This window comes from Ricinus communis, chromosome 5 (assembly GCF_019578655.1).
Source record: "Ricinus communis isolate WT05 ecotype wild-type chromosome 5, ASM1957865v1, whole genome shotgun sequence".
NCBI classification, from domain to species: Eukaryota; Viridiplantae; Streptophyta; class Magnoliopsida; order Malpighiales; family Euphorbiaceae; genus Ricinus; species Ricinus communis.
In genome coordinates, this window is record NC_063260.1 from 26,979,204 (window position 1) to 27,002,665 (window position 23,462).

A 23,462-nucleotide genomic window follows, 5' to 3' on the forward strand; every position below is an offset into this window, starting at 1 on the left:
TTCTCTTTTCATGTTATTTAATCTTTAAAGTTTACAAAAATTCACACTATCCCAGAATATGGTATTTCTTGCAATCCTAATAAGAAATTTGAGAAAAATAATACAAGAGTAAGACATTATTCTCATATAAAGCTAGGCCGGTGAATTAGCTCAACTAATCCTATGACTCAAATGTCTGGCTTGCGTGTATCTGCTATACAGTTTTCTCATTTTTCATGGCACACAGACAGTCATACACTAATAAAAACAAAATTGTGATCACAATCATTAATTGAGGGAGGACATTTATGGTGGATTAATGCAGTATGCGGTTAAAGTGGAGCAGTAGTGACATGGGTTTGTTAATTGAAAGACAAATTTCTTGAATGTGCATTCAGATAATAAGATTTATTTATTTCTTCATCTATGAATAAAATGGCATTTACTAATTACTAACTATATAATAATTATTTGATGATGATATGATTAGGTCATGATGATAAATAGATAGGTAGACGGGAGATTTTGATTTCAACGTGTAAAAGGAAAGGGAAGAAAGAAAGCGAGGGGGCTGAATTCTATATATATTGCATGGTAGAGAAGAAGAGATAGGTGAGAGTGATATGGTCATCTTTTTTGTAACCCAAGGCCCAGAAGTAGGGTAGGGGAGGTCTGCTACTTTTATTGCTTTCTTTGTCCTTTTTACCCTTCATCTCTCCTCCTCCTAGCCTTTTTATCTCTTTCTTTTCCTTCCTCACTGTGATCGTCACACTCTCTACACCCTCTTCTCTTTTCTCTCCCTTTTCTTCAAAATCAGTGCTGATTTAGAGTGTTTTGAGTTAATTCGGTTCCTGAGAAGCTATTTATCTTTTGAGGGGAATGTTGTCTGGCTCGAGGTCACTAATTAGATCTATGATTTTATTTTTGCTTTTAAGATAGATCGTTGATCGTATTGTTAGTGACGTCGGACCAGGCTTCATTCCCCCCAATTGTTGCTTCCTCTCAAACTTGACCTATGCCTATAATGCTATTCCAATTTTCCTTCCTTGATCTTAAAATAGGTGAGTTCTTTTGCAAGTTTTTGTTTAATGTTTGTGTGTGCAATTGTGGTTTTTTTTTTTTTTTTTTTTTTTGTTTCAATTGATTTTGGAATGTTTTTTTGGCACATGGGTGTTTGGTCATTAGAAAAATTAAGGTCGTTGGGCAAGAGCAGATTGGTGTAATGATGAAATATTTTGACTGGTTGAAACCACAACAAATATTTTGACTGGCTTTTTTCTTTTTCTGACTGAAAGAGAGAAAGGATCATCATTACACTTTTATTCTTTTTATCCCTAAATTTCATGGATCAGGGGTTTGTTTGTGTTTTTCTGTCAGTCTATCTAACTCTTTCAGATTCATCATTGGACTAGTTCTAATTCATGATGGCTTCAAGAATCTTCTCCTGTCCGTTTCTGTTACTTCCTGATCTACACTCTAATTAGCTTCCTTATTTTTTTCTTCTTCCTTTATTTCTTATTTTCTTTCTCTCCTAACTCCTACCCCCACCATCTCTAGGGTTCTCTTGCTTCAAGATACAGTTTCTTAATTAGAACAAAAGCAACTCAAAGACGCATAATCTTTCTCTCTTTCAAGAGATCCAATCATATCGACAAATATACATTTGCCTTCTTCACTTGTTTTCATTTGAACTTAAATTATGCGTGCAGTGTGGTCTTAGACTTGCATCCTCATCTTCCTGTGCTACTTTCAATTTGTTCTGATGTTAGTGGGGCTGCGTAATCTCCTCTTTTATATACCTTTTTTTTTCCTTTTCTTGCTGCTTTTCCCTTTTAGCATCTTGGTGCATTTATGTTATGTTAAAGCTTGGATCTATGCTCTTTAGTCAACTCATATTGTGTCCTTTGCATGGCTGAAGAGATCATCATGTGCTCAACATTCAACTCAGGTTTTTGGAACTATACTAGAATTAATTAAGATCTTTATCTAATTTACTGTTCTTTATTTATGGTCAGATACTCTCTGCTAAAGCTGGTGACTTTCTTGTGTTTCCATGTATTTTTTCTCTTCCAAATTTGCTTATATGTGCTGATGTGATAGATACCAAGAATGCCTTTTGTGAAGCATATTATGCTGCACTCTAGTTTTCACTGCTTAAAAGAAAGGTAAACTAATAAAGTCTTTCAAACTCACATCAGTACTTTAGTAGCCTCTTATGACAATATACCTGGTTTAGTATGTATATAAAACTGTATCAATGATCGACGGGAATGGATCTGGATTGACCTCATACACGAGAAATTTGTAGCCTCTTATGTAGGCTTTTCTGCCTTGTTCCTGTATTTCTTTGAGAAAATCTCTGCTGAATCCAATAGCATGTAAAAGAAAAGTTTAGAAATCTAAACTTAGGTTTCTTTTCTAATATTTTGTTTGATTATCAAAATGTAGATGATGCGAGAAAAACAAAAAAAAAATTCTTATAAATATATTGGATAAAAATTGAAGTGCTTTCTTTAGCAAGGAAGCTGCTGTTTCTCGACTTCCATGAAAGAACAGACAGTGTACAGAAAGAAATAGAGAAAGGAAAACAGGTTTTGATTGAAAAGCTGAATGTGAATGAGAGAAAACGTCACCGAGAGGACAAAGGTGATGGGTCTTTTGAAGGAGAAGAAAGGGAAAGGGAAAGGGTGCCCTTAATTTGTGTTTGTAGGATGATGTGTGTATTTCCTGCCTTTCTTACTCAATTCTGTCATCAATTTCTGAATCTGAACCATATGCAACACTGAATGCCTTTATTAATGGTCTGACTCTCTCTCTCTCTCTCCTCCTTCTCTCATTATTTACTATTATACAGTTTAGTCAACATCAGCATTGACGCCATGGATTCCTCTCTCCCTTTTCCCTTGGCTGTGATAAATTAATGTAGACTATGATGTATCTATTATTTGGCAGAACTGTGTATGTTATTAGAACCAGTGTTTGTGTATTGTATTTCAAGGACTTTTTAAGATTCTAGTACACTATTGTGTCAGCTTAAGTGGTGGAACCCCATTCTCTTCACTACTTCATCATCTAAAACTAACCTCGTTGCCCTATTCTTTTCCCTTGAACGGGCATTAAAATCCTCGTTATTTTCTTTCTTCTAAATTTCACTTTAATTTATATACTATTTTGAAGTCATTTTCAGTAAATAGGTTCTGTTCTTCTTCGCCTTGCTTGGAACCAACCGACTGATGGTTCCTCTGCCTAAAACCTCCTCAAGCAGGAAAACATCAAAAAGAAAAAGAAAGGGAAAGCATATACGCATAGGCAGGGAACAAAGCTTGCAACTTTACTTGAATTATTGACCTAACTTTAAGATGTCAAGGAACCAACTTTTAGCATATGGAGGACCAAAAATGTCTTGAGATGTAATGAGGGTGCACTATGTAAGTCTTTCTTTTTTCTTCTTTTCCCCTTGATGCTTAACAATAATTTAGAAAAATCATAATCAGACTATTATGTCAATTAACGTCACGGAGCATGTTCGTGCTTGTAGAAGAATCAGTAACATATCACGTCAATTTATATTTTTACAAGCTCCGACTAACAATCCTAAGTGTGGAAGCTAAGATTTGTTATTTTTATACAAGTTTGCTTCAAAGTTGGCTTGTAATAATACTAATGAAAGCAGTCTTTAGAAAGGAGAGAATAAGAAAATAGAATATAACAAAATAAATAAAAATTACTATCGTGTATACTTCTTTTATATATGGGTTGTATTTCATTTCGCAAACTCTAACCAAATGCAAATTGGTTTTATTAGCGTCTTATCTAACCATTTTTGATTTTGTATATACGTATAAAAGCTTTTCCATATGAATACAGATCCAGATCCAGATTCGAAGGTATATAATGAAAGAGAGAAGTGAAACGCAAGATTTAAGTTTGGGGTTTGATGAAATAGATGTAATTATTGTAGATAGGGTAATATAGATGATGGTTGTAACCATTTATGTGTTGCATACATTTCAATACTAACCAGATGCGTTACATACTTCTATAGTATGATGGGGGATGGGAACCGGGACAGCCTTAAACCTACTAATTAATCTTAGATTCCTATACAAATTCAATGCCATCAGACTGTTTAGGGATAAGAATGGCTAGTGATATGGAGCTGCCCCACCTGAGAATAGGGGGAAATCTCCCTTTGTAGTATATAGTTTTGGTTGGAAATTGATTTTTATCTTCTCAAAGCAGAGAGACACAGATTTTACAGGAAAAGTTAAGCTTGATGTGATTATTTATTTACTGCTAAGAAAGCATCTGTTTATCTTACCAACCCCAAGAAAATACAACTCAGACTAAGTCAAAAAAGAACTGGCCAGATGAGGCGACAAAACAAGCAAGTTAAACAGCAAAAGAATATAGAAAAATAATGTTAAAAGCCAGAACAAATTATTTTGGGTGGTTTATATATAATTATTCAATTTTTGGTTTTAATATTTTCTGAACCCCTGTCGAATTTGGAATAAAGTCCTGATGTTATTGGTAATGACTTCAATTTCTAGATGGATTTTGTTATTATAGAAACATAGCTGTAATGATCAATACATTGTCTATTAATCTCAGCTAATTATACTAGAATCACATCTCTATTTTTACCGTCTTCGACATAACTAAGGAAATCATATACATCTATCAAGATCTACGTGAAGGAGTAAACAATGATCTGCAAAAGAAAAAAAAAATTAAAACTTTAATTTCCTATATAAGTTCATGTCATTAAGTAGAATTATTAGTTCACGCATGTATGTATTAAAAATTAAAAAGCATGATTTTTATCTATCCAAAATAAATATACGATAAATAATAAAAAAGTGACGCATATATATGAATATTTATTTTAATATTAAATGATCGGACAATACTAATTATTTAAAATTTTTAGAATGAAAATATAAAATCTTTATTTTGAATTTCTCTTAAACTTTTACCCATCGTGTTTAAATGGAAAACTGTACCAATACTTGCAGTTGTTTTATGTATAAATCATATTTTCTCTACCTTGCCTTCAAATATATTCTTTTATCATTCAGTGGATGCGCTCCATTGCTAAGCATATTATCTACATTAATATATGCTTGAGGACGATGTTTGCAAATATAAAGGAAGATCAATCACGGTAATTACTTGCTCATCCATGTCAATTAACTGTTGAAGTGGTTAATTACTCATAGTACTTAATTTCAATCCAGAATCAATACTGAGATTCACAGTTACAACTCGATTCATACCCATTTTGCCATTAGTATTACAAGCCAATTTTAACCTAAACTTAATAAATTAAAGCTTCACTCTAGCTCAATTTTCAATGTAAACTACTTATGCTCTTGTTGCCAATTGCCATTAACTCCGATCTCGCCTAAACTTAATGATAGCCCTACGAACATTTTAGAGTAGCACACAAGCTATTGGAAGCTAAGAGCCAAAAGAGACAAGCCCAAAATCATATCTTTACGGTCAATATAACCTATTTCGTTGTGCTTTTTTTTCTTAATATTTGATACTGGAGGCAAGCTCCTAAATTACAAAGCATGACAACCCAAGGGAGAACTCAAGAGAAGCCAAAGATTAAACAAGATGGTTACAAAGATTGCAATACACAATTGCATTTGGGTTCAAATCCAGACGATGAAATCTGAACTTCTACAAACCTCAGAGTTAGCCAAATTATCAACAGAACAATTATGCTCTCTATTAATATGACAGAAGGAGCAATTCTCAAACAAGGAAACTGAGTTGACAATGGAGTTAAACACACGGTTGAGAGAGTAAGGCTAATCAGTGAGATTACTATTCATCCAATAAACTGCCAGAAGAGAATTTAATGACCTATTTCCTTACTTAAACAAGCCTACTTAACATACGAGACAATCATCAAAATTCTAGAATATCAGAATTCAAAAAATTAGAATTGCCAAAAGCTATATCAATTGCATGATTCGCAAAATAGGTTTTTCATGCACTAACTTCCTACGTTGACCACATTTAAATTTCTAATTCAACATTTTCTTCATAAATCATGCCAAATTATATGTGGCAACCAATTTAGCTCAATTATATGTAGCAGGCATGAGCATTTTAGTTTCAATTATTTGGTATAAGCTTATATATATTCAGTCGAAAACTTATAACATTTTATAACAAGTCACTAAGTTTAAATATATTTGTTCTTTCAATTCAAGCACAATTTATTACCACAAGTATATGTAATTTAAGTCCATTTTTTCCTTTCAAAACTTAGAACTCCATCAACGAAACATTTTTAACCATATACAACAATCCTACCCAAGACATAAATCGTCCTGTACACTAAAATCAGCTTCAAACACGCAAGAATATGTGCATTAAATCAAGAAAATGCTGCAGTTGATTAAAACAGTTCTCATACCCAGAGCAGCCATCAGTTCATAATTTAATTTCTCCACGAAATCTTATTATCTTCTAATGAGATCTTAACATAGTAGAACTAGCAGGTCAATCCACGTCGCAGCTAAAAAGCCCAAAATACTAAGAATAAGGGCCCTAAGTGAATAAAAAACAGTAGCTAAACGAACAGAGTCCTTGCACACGACTGAGCATATTACAACACAAATAACCTTCAATCCGACCATTGGATCACCATAAATTCTCTGTCAAATTTACCATATATTCAGAGCTAAGACATCCTAAAATATCAATCGTTTTAGTTGTCTATAACTCCATATACGGCCAAATCAAAGTAGCTTACAACAAGCATCGCAAATTTGAAAAGTTAAATTACTTACATAAACTAAATTCGAAATTTTGTTTTAGAAGGTCTGTATAACAAATTTTAGATTCTAACATTTTAAATTTCTAATCCCAAAATTCTCATGATAATTAAAAAACCCTGACTTGATCAAGTCAAGAACAAGCAGGTAGAAAAATGGGTCACAGAAATTCAAGCATACACCATGACTTCACTTACTAATCAAAATTCTTAAAGCAAAAAGGAGAAAAACTTTGCAAAGTAAAAGTATAAGTGAAATAACTATTACTTCCAAGTCAGAATTCAGTTTCACAATCTATTCATAAAATCTGAATCTGTTATAAGTAAGAAGCAAGAGACGTGTAACTTGCACAAAAAAAACTATTAGTTGCTTGCATACAGTCACGGCAAAGTATATATACATATATATGTAGGAGTTCATATCTCTTTTAGCTCCTACAAGATGCTTTTTTCCTATCCTTATTCGTGAAAGTATAGGTAGGAGTTTCCATCAACCGGTTCCTTTGCTAGGTGTAGTTATATTCTGTCACTTCACAAAGCAGCACTAAGGTAGGGAGAGCAACATTTAGCCAATCCTGTTCATGTAACAACACTTGGGCATCCAAATTTGTGTTCTACTTCAATTACAGGTTCTCTGACTCGGCAAGCAAACTCGACACAACAACATAGCTAGCAATTCCATTTTGCATTCTCATTTGGAGTCTGAAAGTGTCAACTCACTACTGTGTACGATGATAATTCGGGTTACACTTCCACAAAATTCATTACTTCACATTCCATAGCTAAGCTGTTATAGCTGATAGGTTGCATAAACATATTTGTAAGGTACAAATATAATAATCAGTATTAATTTTACTATGGACGAATCTTCATTTAACCAAAGCAGAAGCGTAAGTAAAGTATGCGCTTTGCTTTTCCATTATTTTTATTCTGTCCTTCCTTTTGCCACCACCAAATGTTTAGAAGGAGATGGAAGCTACAGAAAAGAAATGCTGGAATTCCATTCGCCTTTGCAATTGTCGACTGACGGTAAATTTATTGCCTCCGACAGGACTGATGCCGGTCCATTTTAACATGTGTCTATCTGATATTAAACGTGGGAAAAATACTACGGATTGCACCACTCGTTCTATAGAGTTCAATCCTTCCAACCAAAGTGTTCGGCCACTTATTCTATTCTTCAGGTGCGTTATGATTGCGTTTTAAACCAAAGTGGTGGTGCCAAACAAGGAAAGCAAGATAGATGAGCCCTAGTTTCTCCAGGATGGTATGCTTCTAATCAGATTCTGCCTGATGGGAAATCTTGGTTGGCAGGACAAAAATATTTTACTATGAAGTCAACCCTAAATCTTCAAATCTGATCATAAACTGTACAGCCTGCCATTCGTCCAAGAAACAACCTATACAGAGAAGTTCACGAACAATCTGTACCCTTTCATTACTTGACCACATCTACAATCTAAGGTGTAAGGCTATATCCTGTGATGGCTGGAAAAATCTCTCTCAACTATCTTGGCCACTGGCTTCAGTGAGTCTTCCTTTTATACCCTCTAGCAACTTCAGGGCCACCCCAAAAGCTGAGGTATTTGCTTGTGGTGGCAAGAAGTTAGATAGTAATATAAAATGCGAACTGCGGGAATATATTCCTCCAACTAAAGCTTGTTGTCGCCTAACAATCACTTTGAAAATCCAACATGAGAAATGGAGTAAATGCCAATCAATAGAATAATGGGTGGCATTGATTCGGCCAACCGGGGAAGTTCTGATCATAAATGGGCCGGCAAAGAAGAATTTCTGGCTGGGAATTAGCTCAAGAACCTGTATTAAGCCCAAATCTTTGTAGACACAATGTGCTCATTAGCATGAGGAATTTTAGGTTTGAGGTCTTGAGCCATAAGTATCATTCATCTGCACTGTTGGTACAGAATGGTCATATTTTGGTTGATAGCAGTAATTCGCAGTCATTACTACTTTGCTGGTCAGTATCCTACTGATTTAATTAAGCCTTGAATAGCTTTTTATCCTCCAAATTTCAGCTCAGTTAAACCTTCACTACGATCTGTATCAAATTTATATCTCAATAAGATCTGAAATATAAGGAATAAATTTTTACGGGGTTCGTGCTGAAAGGAAAATTTAATTCTTAATTGGGAAGATTTATGTGACAATGGTTTTTGCTCCATCATTTTTTACTACACATGCATTTGCAATGAATTAAAGGTTAATTTTGGTTTTTGGCTTACGCAACAGCATGTAAGAAGTATTCTAGAACTATGTTGTTAATGCTAATGCACTGGGAAATGCACGCACCGCAAGGATATTATCTCTTGTTTATGTTTCATGAAAGTGTTCGAATTACAGGGGTTTGGACGCATTTCATGTGCCCAAAACTGATAATCTTTAGATATCAGAATTTATTTGTAGCTCTCTTTTTCATTTAGTTATTTCTTATAGCTAATGTTGTTGGTCCCAAAAATCAAAGATGACATTTTCTTGTTGATTTTTTAATGGAAGAGTAGGTAAAATTTCTTTCAAGAATGTTTCTGCTCCTTTCAAAAAAAAGAAGAAGAAGGTGTTTCTGCTTAATTCATCCGACGTCGTACAAAGCGGTGCGCTCCGTGTGACCTGTCATCCAGTCGTTGAAGCAAAACGAGGCCGCTTATTTGCCTCGCGAGTGGCGTGAGCCATGAGGTTATAAATACAGTACCGTAGCAATTACCGTGGAAATATGTGTTTCTAGTCTAGTTATACGTTTTCATACATACGTTCAACCAATAAATAATTGAAATACTTATTCATAATGTATAACGGTATTGTCGAAAAGAACAAGGTAATGAACTCCAGGAAAACTAACTACATATTCTGGGAAAGCTGATTTATCATATATAAAATATTTTTCTTTCGTATTTCAATATATTTTAAGTATTTACATAAAAATATTGCTTCATCTATCTGTATGCTATTATACTAAAAATGTAGGTGTCTGAAAATTGTGTTTAATCGATTGATCTAATACCAAAATATATTAAAGAAAGAAGAATTGTCAATATGTGACAGCAGGGCTAACTCAAAAAAAAAAAAATGTGACAACAGGGCAAGAAAACCTTATCAACAAGATACAAATTTTTATGCAATTTTGCAGTCAGAATGACTCGCTATTCATTCTTTTTCCAGACAAAATATTAGCTCTAAAATCGGTGTATATGTTAGGAGTGAATTGGAGCAGTGTTTACCTATCCGCCAGTAAGATATAAATGCATTCTTGATGGGAGCAACTTATCATGGCTGTCCATGCATTTACAGCTATTACACCATTGGGTCCCAAATCTGAGCCGCACATGAACTACCATTTTCAGCCTCCCATCAGTAACCAAGATCCAAGATTTGCACCAGAAAATCTGCAAGCAAATGCCAGTTAAAATCATTTAAGTGTCCCTTGTCCTTCATTAGAATTTCATTGTCTCAAAACATGCCAGTCTATTAAGAATAGAAGATTTTGTTCAGAAAAAAGAAAGCATAGACGATGAGTTTATGATCTTATTACTGCATATCACAGGATGGGCACAGTATAATTACATACATTTCAATAGTATATCATTTCAAACACTTTCAGAAAAGAAAAAATAAGAGATCACAATTGATAAGAAAAACATTACATATATTCGATAGTATATACACCGAAACTTAAAAGCAGTATACTCAAACTACAGATAAAAAAGTTGAAAATAAAAGTGTGTGAAATGAGAATCAGGGTCAGACTAAACAATTTTAAGTGGATTACCCATCAATATTTTTAGTTGTTTATTTATATGTATATATAATTTTCAAAATCTCAGTGGGGCTGCCCCACTCGTGACTTGCTGGGTCCGCCCTTGGTACCTCAGTAGTATACGATTTTAATGCTACATATTGATTTCAAGCAGATATAACTAGTTGGGCAATTCATCTTCAGCACATGTAGCTTGTACCAGAGTAGCCATGAAAACAGGAACATTGTTATTGCTGCTCTTGGCAGTCACTTCACTCTTTCTTTCATCAATTGAGGGCCAGCAATATCAAGGAAGATGGAAATTGTTGAAGAGAAGCATTGGAATTTCAGCAATGCACATGCAATTGTTACCCAATGACAAGATTATCGCTTTTGACAGGACAAATTTTGGTCCATCCAATCTTTCTCTGCCTCAAGGGAAGTGCCCTACTGAATCACAAACCACTGATTGCTTTGCTCATTCTGTGGAGTTTGATCCTTTTAATCGAAATATTAGACCACTCACCATACTTACTGATACATGGTGTTCGTCAGGAGGATTGTCACAGGATGGAGTGCTGTTGCAGAGTGGTGGATATCGGTTTGGAGAACGAGTTGTCAGGACTTTTAAGCCGTGCGAAAGCTGTGACTGGACAGAGGATCCAAAAGGCCTAATCTCACCTAGATGGTATGCTTCAAATCAAGTTTTACCAGATGGGAGATTCATTATTGTTGGTGGCAGATATCAGTACAATTATGAATTCATCCCTAAAACGTCTAGTTCTGATCAGACATTGTACCAACTTCCATTTCTGAAAGAAACCAGATATTCTCCCTTGATCCCTAACAACCTATACCCTTTCTTGCATCTCTCTCCTGATGGAAATCTCTTCATTTTCGCTAATGACAGAGCAGTTTTACTAGACTATGCCAAAAACAAGGTGGTTAGAAACTACCCTGTCATGCCTGGAAACGTTTCGCGAAATTATCCAAGCACTGGGTCCTCAGTTTTGCTTCCTCTGGTACTCGTCAGCAACTACAGCACCAACCCAGATGCGGAAGTTTTAATCTGTGGTGGCACATCGCCAGATTCAAATCAGAAAGCGGATGCAGGACAATACGTTGATGCATCAAAATCCTGCGGCAGGTTAGTAATAACGAGCGCAAATCCAAGTTGGGAAATGGAGGAAATGCCAAAGAATAGAGTGATGGGTGACATGATAATGTTGCCGACAGGAGAAGTTCTTATCATAAATGGTGCTGCCAAAGGAACTGCTGGCTGGAATGCTGCAAGAGAACCAGTATTAAACCCTATCCTGTATAGGCCCGATGTGGAAAAAAATAGCAACACAAGCAGGTTTGAGATAATGAGTCCTTCTCCAATTCCACGTTTATACCATTCAGCTGCTCATCTACTATCAGATGGTCGTGTCTTGGTTGGCGGCAGCAATCCTAATAGAAACTACAACTTCACTACAGTCTATCCGACTGAGCTGAGCCTGGAAGCATTTTATCCTCCATATCTCAGTTCAAATATTCCTAGGCCAAACATCACTGCGATAAAGCCAGGTGGAAATCTTGATTACAAGCAGAAATTTTCAATGGAGTTTCAGTTGAAAAATCAAGAAGATCCCAGAAACATTTGCATTACAATGGTAGCACCATCTTTCACTACGCATTCTTTTGCCATGAATCAGAGGTTGTTAGTTTTAGGTTTGGACAACAATGGTACAAAAAAAGTGGCTTCCGGCAAGTATGTTGTAAATGTTAATGCACCAGGAACCGCAGCGCTAGCACCGCCAGGATATTATCAGCTGTTTGTGGTCCATGAAGGTGTTCCTAGTAGAGGAATATGGGTCCATATCAAGTAGGGGTGGTTGTGTTTCATGAATTAAGAAATTATGATAATAGAGTGGTGGTCTTTCCAAGAACAAATTGCAAAGTCTTTTATATATAAATATATGTTTTCCTGTTGAATTGCTTCATGATAGAGATGGTCTTAAATATGATACTAATGTTGATCATTTCTTGTCATCTCTGGCAGGGGGCATCTTTAGTGGAATCGAACACACTACCTGCCTCAGTGATCAAAACGCATTAAACCAACCTTTAAAACAAAAATTACAACTCAAAATTTCCATGAAAAGTTTATCGCATTATATAGTCGGCTTAACAATTTTCCCATTGTAAATTGTTCAACAGAGTTATATAAAGCAAGCTTCAAGTGCTTAATAATTAAACAAATGACAAAAGAGAAAAAGATACTTGTGAAAGATAATTTTATTTGATACTAAATATTGCCTTATATAGATACATATATTTTTCACTTTCACTAAATTTACAGTATAAAAAGGAAAATAAATAGCTAACAACCCACTACATCTATGACTTATTCATAGCTAATTTACAGGAAATAAAATAGGCTAAAAAATTACAGATACTTATCAAGAATTATTCTAAAACAATAAGATAAACTTAATTAACAGGAGACCCACGAGCTGATGTTGATTTATTCAATACTCCCCCTCAACATCAGCTTTTGGTCTTTTCACCATGCCAAGTTGATTGCAGAAATTTTCAAGTTTATTGCTGCCCAAGCCTTTTGTAAACAAATTTGCAACTTGTCTTTCTGTTCCAACATGCTCCAACTGAATTTCTTCTTGCAAGACCTTCTCTCTGATAAAATGATAGTGCACCTCCACATGTTTAGTTATTGCGTGAAAAACTGGATTTTCTGCTAATCTTATGGCTGATAGGTTGTCACAATACAAACGAATGTCATTATACTCTATTGATTGATGCAAGTCCTTCAATAATAACACAAGCCAAGTACTTTCTTGAGCTGCCATCGCCACTGTTCGATATTCTGCTTTTGTTGTTGACAAAGACACTTTGTCTTTTGCTACACTAAGAAATTGCTCTAGACCCAAGCATGAAAACATATCCAGTAGTTGAACGTCGAGTATCATGGTCACCTGCATAATCGGCCTCGCAGTAGCCAATTAACTTGCAATCTCCTCATTTCTTATACATAATACCATAGCCAAGTGTACTCTTTACGTATCTCAAGATTCGCCGAGCTGCTTCCAAATGGGGTTTCTTTGGATTTTGCATCTAGCGACTTATCAGACCAACTACAAAAGAAATATCTGGCTTAGTCAAAGTTAAATAGATAAGGCTACCTACCAACCGCCGGTACATTGTAGCATCTTCCAAATCTTTCCTTTCATGAGCACATAATTTTACATTTGGCTCCATCGGTGTCGTGATGGGCTTGCATTTAAGCATTCCAAACTTTTTCAATAAATCTTTGGAATATTTTTGTTGCTTGAGATATTGATAGGTTAAAAAATAGTTATATTTATTGTGTTTAATTCCTTTGCGATTTGGTTGAATAATGTACTTAATTATGGAAATTATGTTTATTCTGACTTGGGTGATGAAATATCAAGGATGGAGCAAAATCCAGCCTAAAGACATGTTTTAAGTCATCATTTTGTCAAAAACAAAGTCTTTTGGAGGAAGTATAGAAATCTGTGCAGAAGACTACTGTCAACAAGGCGTGACCACGCCTTGCGTCCCATGAGCTGCTAAAAGATGTGAAAGAGAGCTTCAAAATTTTTAGAGATTAATTTGTGGTGGATCTATCCCTAGTTAATTTCCTTTATTTTTTGAAGTGTTAGGTTAATAGAACTTTCTTCCATGTATTTAGGGTTTTAATTTATTTAGATCACTCTTAATCTTATCCTTCCTTATAGGGATAAGATTAAATAGGAAGCATATTTCTTTTTTATAAGGATTCTACTATTAGGGTTTAGGGTTTTACTTCCTATATAAGGACGGCTAGATACTTTGAGCTAAAATATACATATTCTTATTCTTCTTCTACTCTCTACAATTCTTGTGAATTCTTACTCCGCCATTAGTGGCTAAGTTTTTAGTTTCTAATTCAAGAGTGAATAAATTCCAATTGTGATTTTGTAAGGCTTTGTGCTTAACAGAATTCTTCTTTAATTCAAGTATTCTTTATTTCTTATTTTTATTATTTATGAATTATTGATATTGATTGAACTGACGACTCAACTTTGATATTGATTTTTCTATTACTAAACTTTGAGTTTGTGATCCGTAATTGTTATGAACGATTGACACAAGTAGCAAGGAGCTGGCTCATGTGTGTGTGATTATGGCTTATTCGAATTATATAGCTTGCATGATAGACTCTAGGGAAATAAAGGAACAAGGTTATTTCAATTGCAATTATCTCAATTAAATTAATGTTGGTTTAGTCATTCTCATTATTCTTAATACTATCATTAAATTGATATGGAACGCTATCGTACCTAGTTGACTAATGATAAGTCTTGATTTGGATGTTGGGTTTGATTCAATTGTATTAGGAGAATTACACTTATTGCGGCTTTTTCGAATAAGTAGACTAAGTACTTGAATAGAAGAATTGATATTTTAGCCTATGATCATGATTACAATTGGATGGAATTAGCACTCTTGAATTGAAAATTTGTTAAGATTGATTTTTATTTACTTAATATTCAGCCTTCATTATTTTCTGCTTATTTATAATTTTGATTCAAACATTCAAAATCCCCCATTTTATTTTACTTTGAGAAGCTATCCACATTGGTTCTCTTGGGATTCGACCTGGTTTCACTATTTCTACAAGTTAGTTTAGGAAAATCAGTAATTTATTTTGAAGGGCCTCGACAAGCCGTTCAGATATATTCCTTCATGCGTATGATCAATCTCCAGACCAATGAAATGCTTGAGCTGTCCAAGTTCTTTCATTTGAAACCGAACTGAAAAATTCTTTTTGGTTTGGAGAATCTCTTCTTCATAATCTCCTATGACAATTAAATCATCTACATACACTAGCACAATAGTTAGCTTCACTCCTTCAGCTTTGACGAACAAGCTAGAATCTGCAGATGTCACCAAATAACCACTATAAGTAAAAAATTCAGCAATTTTACCATACCATGCCCTCGGTGCTTGTTTTAGCCCATAGCCTTCCGAAGTTTACACACATGCTCAGGATGATCTTTACTCTGAAAACCTATTGGCTGATTCATGTAGATATCCCGGTCTAACTCCCCATGTAAAAATGTATTCTTCACATCGAGCTGCCACAGGTTCCAACTTTTACTGGCTGCGAGTGCTATTAGGAATCATACAGTAGTAAGCTTTGCAACTAAACTAAACGTTCCATCATAGTCTAGTCCATATTGTTGAGAGAACCCTCGAGCTACCAAACGAGCCTTGTGTCTCTCTATTGACCCATTTGCAGGAGATAGGCTTCACATCTCTTGGCTTTGGTACAAGCTCTCACGTCTGATTTTTCTCTAACGCAGAAATTTCCTCTTCCACAGCTTTATTCCATTCATGATTTTGACATGCTTCCTCAAATGTCTCTATTTCCGTTGCATCTGCTTCTTCTAATACGGCAGCATTTGTGTATCTAGGATTCAACTTTCTGATCCTCGTTGATCTTCTAGGCGTAATCCATGTTTCTGCTTCATTAATGTCTCCTTCTTTGCTTAGTTGTTGATGGACACCAGTTTGCCAAGGACTTTGGGCTAGTCTTTCATTGATCTCGCCATCTTGATTTACATCTTTAGTTTCATCTGATCTCAACTGAACTTGAGAAGTTTGCAACAGATCAGTGAAGACATCTGAATCTGAAGATACCTCTTTGTTTGAGGACCACCATGAAGAGGCTTCATCAAACACTATATTTTGAGATGTGTAGCATTTTCCAGTTGCTGGATCGCAACAACGCCACCCTTTTCTTTGACTATCATATCCTGCAAAGACACATCTAACAACATTTTTTTCCATCTTGCTACGTAAGTGATCAGGTATAAATACATAGCATATACATCCAAAGACTCAAAAATGACCAACAACAGGCTTTATGTTCCATATTTTCTCAAAAGGTGAGAGAAAACATAACCTTTGTTGAGGAAGTCTGTTGATCACAAATGTTGTGGTTGTCATTGCTTCTGCCCAAAATCTGCTTGGAACATTCTTTGCATGAAGCATGCTTCGGCAAATTTCTACCAAGTGCCTGTTCTTCCTTTCAGCGATGCCATTTTAATGCGGAGTGCTAGCACATGTAAATTGATGGTGTATTCTGCACTTCAAAAGAAACTCTGAGAACTCACCTAAGGTGTAATCCCCCCATTGTCTATATGTAGACAACAAATACTTCTACCAACTTTTGCTTTTGCCACTTTCTTGAACTCTTTGAATTTTGAGAGAGTTTCATATTTTTTCTTCATAAAGTAAACCCACACATACCTCGAGAAAGTGTCAATGAAAGTTACCATATACCTCATCCCACCAATAGAAGCTTGTTTAACTGGTCCAAACACATCAGAGTGAATTAACTGTAGTGGTTCATTGGCTTTAAACTTTGACTTTTTATATGGCACTGGTGTGCTTTTCCTTATTGACAACCTACACATACAGTGTCTGACCTCACTTTCAGTTGTGGTAGTCCCTTTAGTATTGACTTCCTCATCATCACATCTAGCTTGGAATAGCTAATGTGACTTAGTCGCATATGCCATAGATCTGTCGTCTCATTCCTCCTCGCCTTGTCTACGTATGTTGTTTCTACAGACATCATATAAACTGATTCGGACCTTTGCCCCTTCATGATTGGCTCTTCTATGATCTTAACATGATCTTGATATACTTTTACATCTTGTGGACCAAATAAAACATAATAACCAGAAGATGTTAATTGTGCTACTGAGAGAAGATTCTTCTTCATACATGGGACATGATAAACATTTTGGAGCAGCAGCTCTGTATCATTACAGTGGGGAGGGACTACTGTATTACTAATGTGAGTGATTGGTAATTTTGAGTTGTTCGCCATCACCATTACCCGGCTTCCCTTGTATTCTGACATGTTCTGCAACTTCTCTTTATCACCGGTCATATGGTTTGAGCAACCTGAGTCAACAATCCAATCATTCTCATAATCAATTTGATTAAATGTTATTGTACATGCTGTCTCTTCTTCATCTGCAGCAAAAAACGCCTCAGCATCCCACTCGTCTTCACCTTTGGAAGTTGCAACATTGCTTTCCACACCCTTCTTCTTAGATCAGCAGTCTTTCGCCATATGACCCTTTTTTTTGCAGTTGTAGCACTTCCCTTTAAACTTTCTTCCATTGCCAAATTTCTTAGGACCTCCTTCTTCATTGACACTCGATTTACCTTGATGACTTTTTGCCTTGTCATCATACCTTTTGGAACCACTTGTGGCATGTTGCTTAGAATTCCACCTGCCTTTGTTGGCATAGAGTGCCTCTTATTCACTTTTCAATAAGATTCCTCCCATTTGCTTAGCTAAAGCTTCCTGGCCAGCTAGCAAATTTTCAAATTCTACAAGCGACGACTGATTTTGCCATCCTTAAATGGCAGCAACAAAACTCCTAAATTCTGGCTTCAAACCATGGATGGTGATCCTTTTTATCCTGGTAACGCCAATAGGAGCCTGTGGATCCAACTCATAAATCTCTCGACATAACGACTTCACTTTATGGAAGTACTATGTAATCGTCATGTCTCGTTGTGCCATCGACAGCAACTCACTCTCTAAGAGTTGGAGTTTGGTATCGTTCTTTTTAGAGAACAGCTTGGAAACACATCCCAAGCTTCTTTGGGAGTTTTTGTATCTCGAATATGCTCCAGTACATCCTCTTTAACTGTGGTCTTCAAAACGAACATTGCTTTGCCCGCTTTGATCTTCCACTTCCGCAATATCCCATTCGCATCTTCAGCCTCCGGTTGTTTTACTTCGTTTCTAGATACAACCTCCCATAGATCTTGGCCTTGCATGTAGAACATCATATAAGTAGACCATGAATTGTAATTCTGGTTATTAAGCTTCTTGATTCCACCAACTACTTGAAGGTCTCCCATCTTGTGCTCACAATCAAGCTCTGATACCAGATTGTTGAACAGAGTTATATAAAGCTTATTGTTAATAAACTTCAAATGCTTAATAATTAAACAAATGACAAAAGATAAAGAGATGCCGGTGAAAAATAATTTTATTTGATACTAAATATTGCCTTATATAGACACATATATTTTCCACTTTCACCAAATTTACAGAATAAAAAGGAAAATAAATAGCTAACAACACACTATATCTATGACTTATTCATAGCTAATTTATAGAAAATAAAATAGGCCAAAAAATTACAGACCCTTATCAAGAATTAACATGAGACCCACAAGCTGGTGTTGATTTATTCAATATAAATATCATTAGAGAGCACACAAATACGGGTCTGAAGTTGCATACCAACTCCTATAAGGAGTAGTTTGGCCTCAATCAGGATACAACACACTATAGATAATAGATTGATTATCCTTAGGAGAAAGCTAGTAACAGCAATAAGGCTAAAAGGGCTCTCTCTCTCTCTCTCTCTCTCTCTCTCTCTCTCAGACAAAATGTATCAATCTGATCAGTAGTATCATTCCAAAAAAGTTGAAGTCCTCTCTTTGCATTCAAGCAGGCAAAATATAGATTCTCATAATCACGGTACCTTTGAGTCATTCTTTAGATTTTTAGATGCAAAGATTTATATATTAAATTCATAAACTTTAAATTCATAAACAGTGACATCAATCAATTTAAAAATTATATTTCCTGAATTGAACATAAATTTTATGGATTCACAAGAGTAATTTTGGAATAAAAATGGATTTATCAAAATCTATAGATTTTGACCCTCCTTTAATTTGTCAATATATTTAGCTAAAATTAATAATTTCTGTAAAATATTTTGTTGAAAATCTCTCAATTCAAATAATACCTTGAAAAAATAGTATATTTTTACATCTAACATTTAGTGCTCGTTCTATATTGGCATTTTAAAAATTATTTACTTCGTGCTCTCTCGTTAAATGCCAATATAATTTCAAATAAATAATTATTTAATGTAAGCTAATGTAGTAAAAATACGTTACTAAAAATAGGGATAGACAGAAATGTCGCAGCTAAGGCTTGAGCAACAAATTGTATTTGTCACTGAAAATAAATTTTGTTGGTTTCTTGTCATTAAGTACAATATACACTTAAGAAAACCATCTTATAATCTTCTTCCTTACTTTCTCACACTTTACCAACTTAAAGATTTTTAAACTCTTTAACTCTAACCTAATTTCAATCTCCATATCGAAACGTAGTAGCATGCCTCTTTCTTTTGCTTTTAATCTTTTATTTTCAGCTTACAATATCATTTTTTTTCCATTTTCAGCTCATTAATTAGGTCTTTAACTCTGCATTATCAGCCTCAACTTTTAAGTGCAGTTGGAAGAAGTAAATACAATCAAACAACATGTACTTGACCTTCTTACTTTAATTCATCGCATTTTATTACATTTCCTTCTAACTTAAAAGGATGAGGCAAAAAATTAAAGAATGTTCAATTAATTAAGTTGTGATTAAAAAGTAAGTATTCCATCATCAAACTGTTGATATTTAGAGAATTTATCTTTCCCACATTGCTAAGTTATTATTTTTGAGGAGTATTTTTCCCACATTGCTAAGTTAACAATCTTGAAGTGCCTTTCAAGCCTATATAATAAAGTCCTCACTTTGTTATTCATTCATCCCAAAAATAAGAGAAAAATATTAGAAAGTTAAAGCAATTTTTTTCTCCTATTATAAAGAGAGAATTTTAATATTTTCTCCTTTATAAATAGAGAGTTTGTAACTCCTATTATTTTCTTATAGTAAAATTCTTCTATTCTTGCCCGTGGTTTTTACCCTAATTTGTTTAGGGTTTTTCCACGTAAATTTGTGTGTTCTATTGTGTATTTTATCTTTCTTTATCTTTATTTTCTCAAATTATTAGCTGTGATTTTGCTCTATCAAGTTCATATTTTTTCACAATTGGTATTAGAGCTTGGTTGGCAAGAAATTTCTTAAAATTTGGTGGTTGAAGCTCAGTCTGATCTTTCACATCAGAAGAGGATTTTTTGAAGTTTCTTTGGTGCAAAAGAGCTTGTGTGAAGTAGTAAGAATACTTATAATTTAGGAAAGGTTCTGTTTAAGCAGATTGGTATTTAAGAGGTCCGCTTGTGACCCTCCAGTCTTTACTGGGAACTTACCTAGTGAGTTGTGTTCATTACTGCGGTTCATTTTACAAGCTAAAAGGCACCGTTTGTGATAGAAGCAATGGCGGCAAAATTTGAGATTGAAAAGTTCAACGGGAGTAATTTCTCACTGTGGAAATTAAAGATAAAGGCTGTATTGAGAAAAGACAATTATCTTGCGGCTATCAGTGAACGACCGACAACACTCACAGATGATAATAAGGGGAACGAGATGGATGGAAATGCTATTGTAAACCTTCATCTGGCACTTGCAGATGGGATCTTGTCCAGTATAGAAGAAAAGAAAACGGCAAAGGAGATTTGGGACCACCTTACTAGACTGTACGAAGCCAAGTCATTACACAACAAAATTTTTCTTAAGAGGAAACTTTACACATTAAGAATGTCAGAATCTACTTCAGTGACAGAGCACCTTAATATCTTGAATACTTTATTTTCTCAACTCACATCTTTGGGCTATAAAATAGAGTCACAAGAACGTGCAGAACTTCTACTCCAAAGTCTACCTGATTCGTATGATCAACTCATCATCAGTTTGACAAATAATGTTGTTACCGAAATTCTAGTCTTTGATGATGTAGCAGCCGCTATTCTTGAAGAAGAAAATCGGCGAAGGAACAAGGAAGACAAACAGGCAAGTTCACAACAGGTGGAAGCCTTGATGGTGATGAGAGGGAGATCAACAGAACGTGGTCCAAATGGGAGTCACAATCATGGTAGATCAAAATCAAAAAGTAAGAAGAATTATAAATGCTACCATTGTGGTAAGAAAGGTCACCTGAAGAGGGATTGTTGGAGTCTGAAGAATTCCAATCCTTAAGGAATGTGGCATGCACTTCGGATGATGGAAATGTATTGTGCTGTGAAGCAGCAATATCAACTGAGAGCAGGAAGAGATTTGCTGATGTATGGCTTCTTGACTCAGGAGCAACTTATCACATGACCTCTCGAAGAGAATGGTTCCATCATTATGAACCTATCTTAGGAGGATCTGTGTATAGTTGTGAAGATAATGTCTTAAAAATCATAGGCATTGGAACTATCAAGTTGAAGATGCATGACAGTACAGTCCGCACTATTCAAGGAGTGCGACATGTGGAAGGTCTGAAGAAGAATTTATTATCTCTGGGACAGCTGGATGATCTTAATTGCATTATCAAAGTTCAGAAAGGAATCATGAAGATTAGCCGAGGAGCGCTTGTAATTATGAAAGGAGAAAAATTGCTGCTAATTTGTAAATGTTTTTGGGAGAGACTGTGCATGAAGCAGAAGCATCTGTTGCTTCAAGTAGTTCAAGCGAGAGATCTGCAATGGTGTGGCATCAGAAGCTTGGACATATGTCTGAACAAGGCATAAAGGTTCTTGCTGAGAAAAATCTACTTCCAGGTCTCACAAATGTGTCATTACCCTTTTGTGAGCATTGCATAACAAGCAAGCAGCATCGACTACAGTTCAATACATCCAATTCTAGAAGCAAGTATGTTCTAGAATTAGTTCACTCTGATGTATGGCAAGCACCAGTTTCATCACCAGGAGGAGCTAAGTACTTTGTGTCCTTCATTGATGATTACTCCAGGAGATGTTGGGTGTATCCTATCAAGAGCAAAGGAGATGTATTTGCAGTTTTCAAAACTTACAAAGCGCGGGTTGAACTTGATTCAGGCAATAAGATCAAGTGTTTAAGGACAGATAATGGAGGAGAATACACAGGTAATGAATTTAATAGCTTTTACAAGCAAGAAGGCATCAAGAGGCAGTTCACTACGGCATACACTCCTCAACAAAATGGAGTGGTAGAGCGGATGAACAGAACTCTGTTAGAAAGAACTAGAGCATTATTGGGAGCTGCAGGCCTAAATAAGGCATTCTGGGCTGAGGCAGTTAACACCGCCTGTTATGTGATTAACCGGTCTCCATCTATAGCAATTGATCAAAAGACACCGATGGAGATATGGACTGAGAAGCCAGTTGATTATTCAAATCTCCATATATTTGGAAGTCCTGTGTATGTGATGTTTAATACTCAAGAAACTACAAAGCTGGATCCAAAATCCAGGAAGTGTTTGTTCTTGGGATATGCTGATGGTGTGTAGGGGTATCGCCTGTGGGATCCCACTACCCACAAGTTTATAATCAGCAGGGATGTAATCTTCTTAGAAGATAAATTGAAGGGAGAAGATGATAGCACTTCAAAAGAAAATTCAGAGACTACAACTATACAGGTGGAAAGAAAGTCTACAGAAGAAGATTCTTCTGAATCAGCACCAGAGCACGAAAAGGAAGAACCAGTCGAGTTTGAAGAGCCAGCCGAGTTTGAAGAGTCAGAACTTGGAAAGGGAAAACGTATTAAATTTACACCAACCTGGCAGAAAGATTATGATATAGGCAGCAATGTCGCATACTGTCTTCTAACTGAGGAAGGGGAGCCATCAACTCTCCAAGAAGTAATGAGCAGTTCAGATGCATCTCAGTGGATGGCAGCAATGCAAGAAGAGATGGAAGCTCTACATAAGAACAAGACTTGGGAGCTTGTGCCACTACCACAAGGAAGAAAGGCCATTGGCAACAAATGGGTCTTTAAGATCAAAAGAAATAGTGATGATCAAGTGGAGCGGTTTCGTGCAAGAATGGTGGTGAAAGGATATGCTCAGAAGGAGGGGATTGACTTCAACAAAATATTTTCCCCTGTGGTTCGATTAACAACTGTTCGAGTAGTCTTGGCGATGTGTGCTACATTTGACTTACATCTAGAGCAGCTAGATGTGAAAACAGCTT

General features: G+C 35.5%; 1 protein-coding gene and 1 long non-coding RNA gene across 2 annotated transcripts; both read left to right on the forward strand.

Moving 5' to 3' along the window:
- Positions 1 to 299: 299 nt before the first annotated feature.
- On the forward strand, positions 300 to 3,126 carry LOC125369982. The gene is made up of 2 exons (XR_007215696.1): positions 300 to 1,040; positions 1,995 to 3,126. It is a non-coding gene; the product is annotated as an uncharacterized LOC125369982 (long non-coding RNA).
- Positions 3,127 to 10,682: 7,556 nt separating this feature from the next.
- On the forward strand, positions 10,683 to 12,500 carry LOC8288846 (aldehyde oxidase GLOX1). The gene has a single exon (XM_002518867.4). The coding sequence runs from the start codon at positions 10,754 to 10,756 to the stop codon at positions 12,392 to 12,394; it is 1,641 nt and encodes a 546-aa protein (XP_002518913.1). The 5' UTR covers positions 10,683 to 10,753; the 3' UTR covers positions 12,395 to 12,500.
- Positions 12,501 to 23,462: the final 10,962 nt, after the last annotated feature.

What these genes read in the sequence shown, in the direction of transcription:
- LOC8288846 (XM_002518867.4), top strand. Translation starts at nt 10,754, where the DNA reads ATGAAAACAGGAACATTGTTATTGCTGCTCTTGGCAGTCACTTCACTC.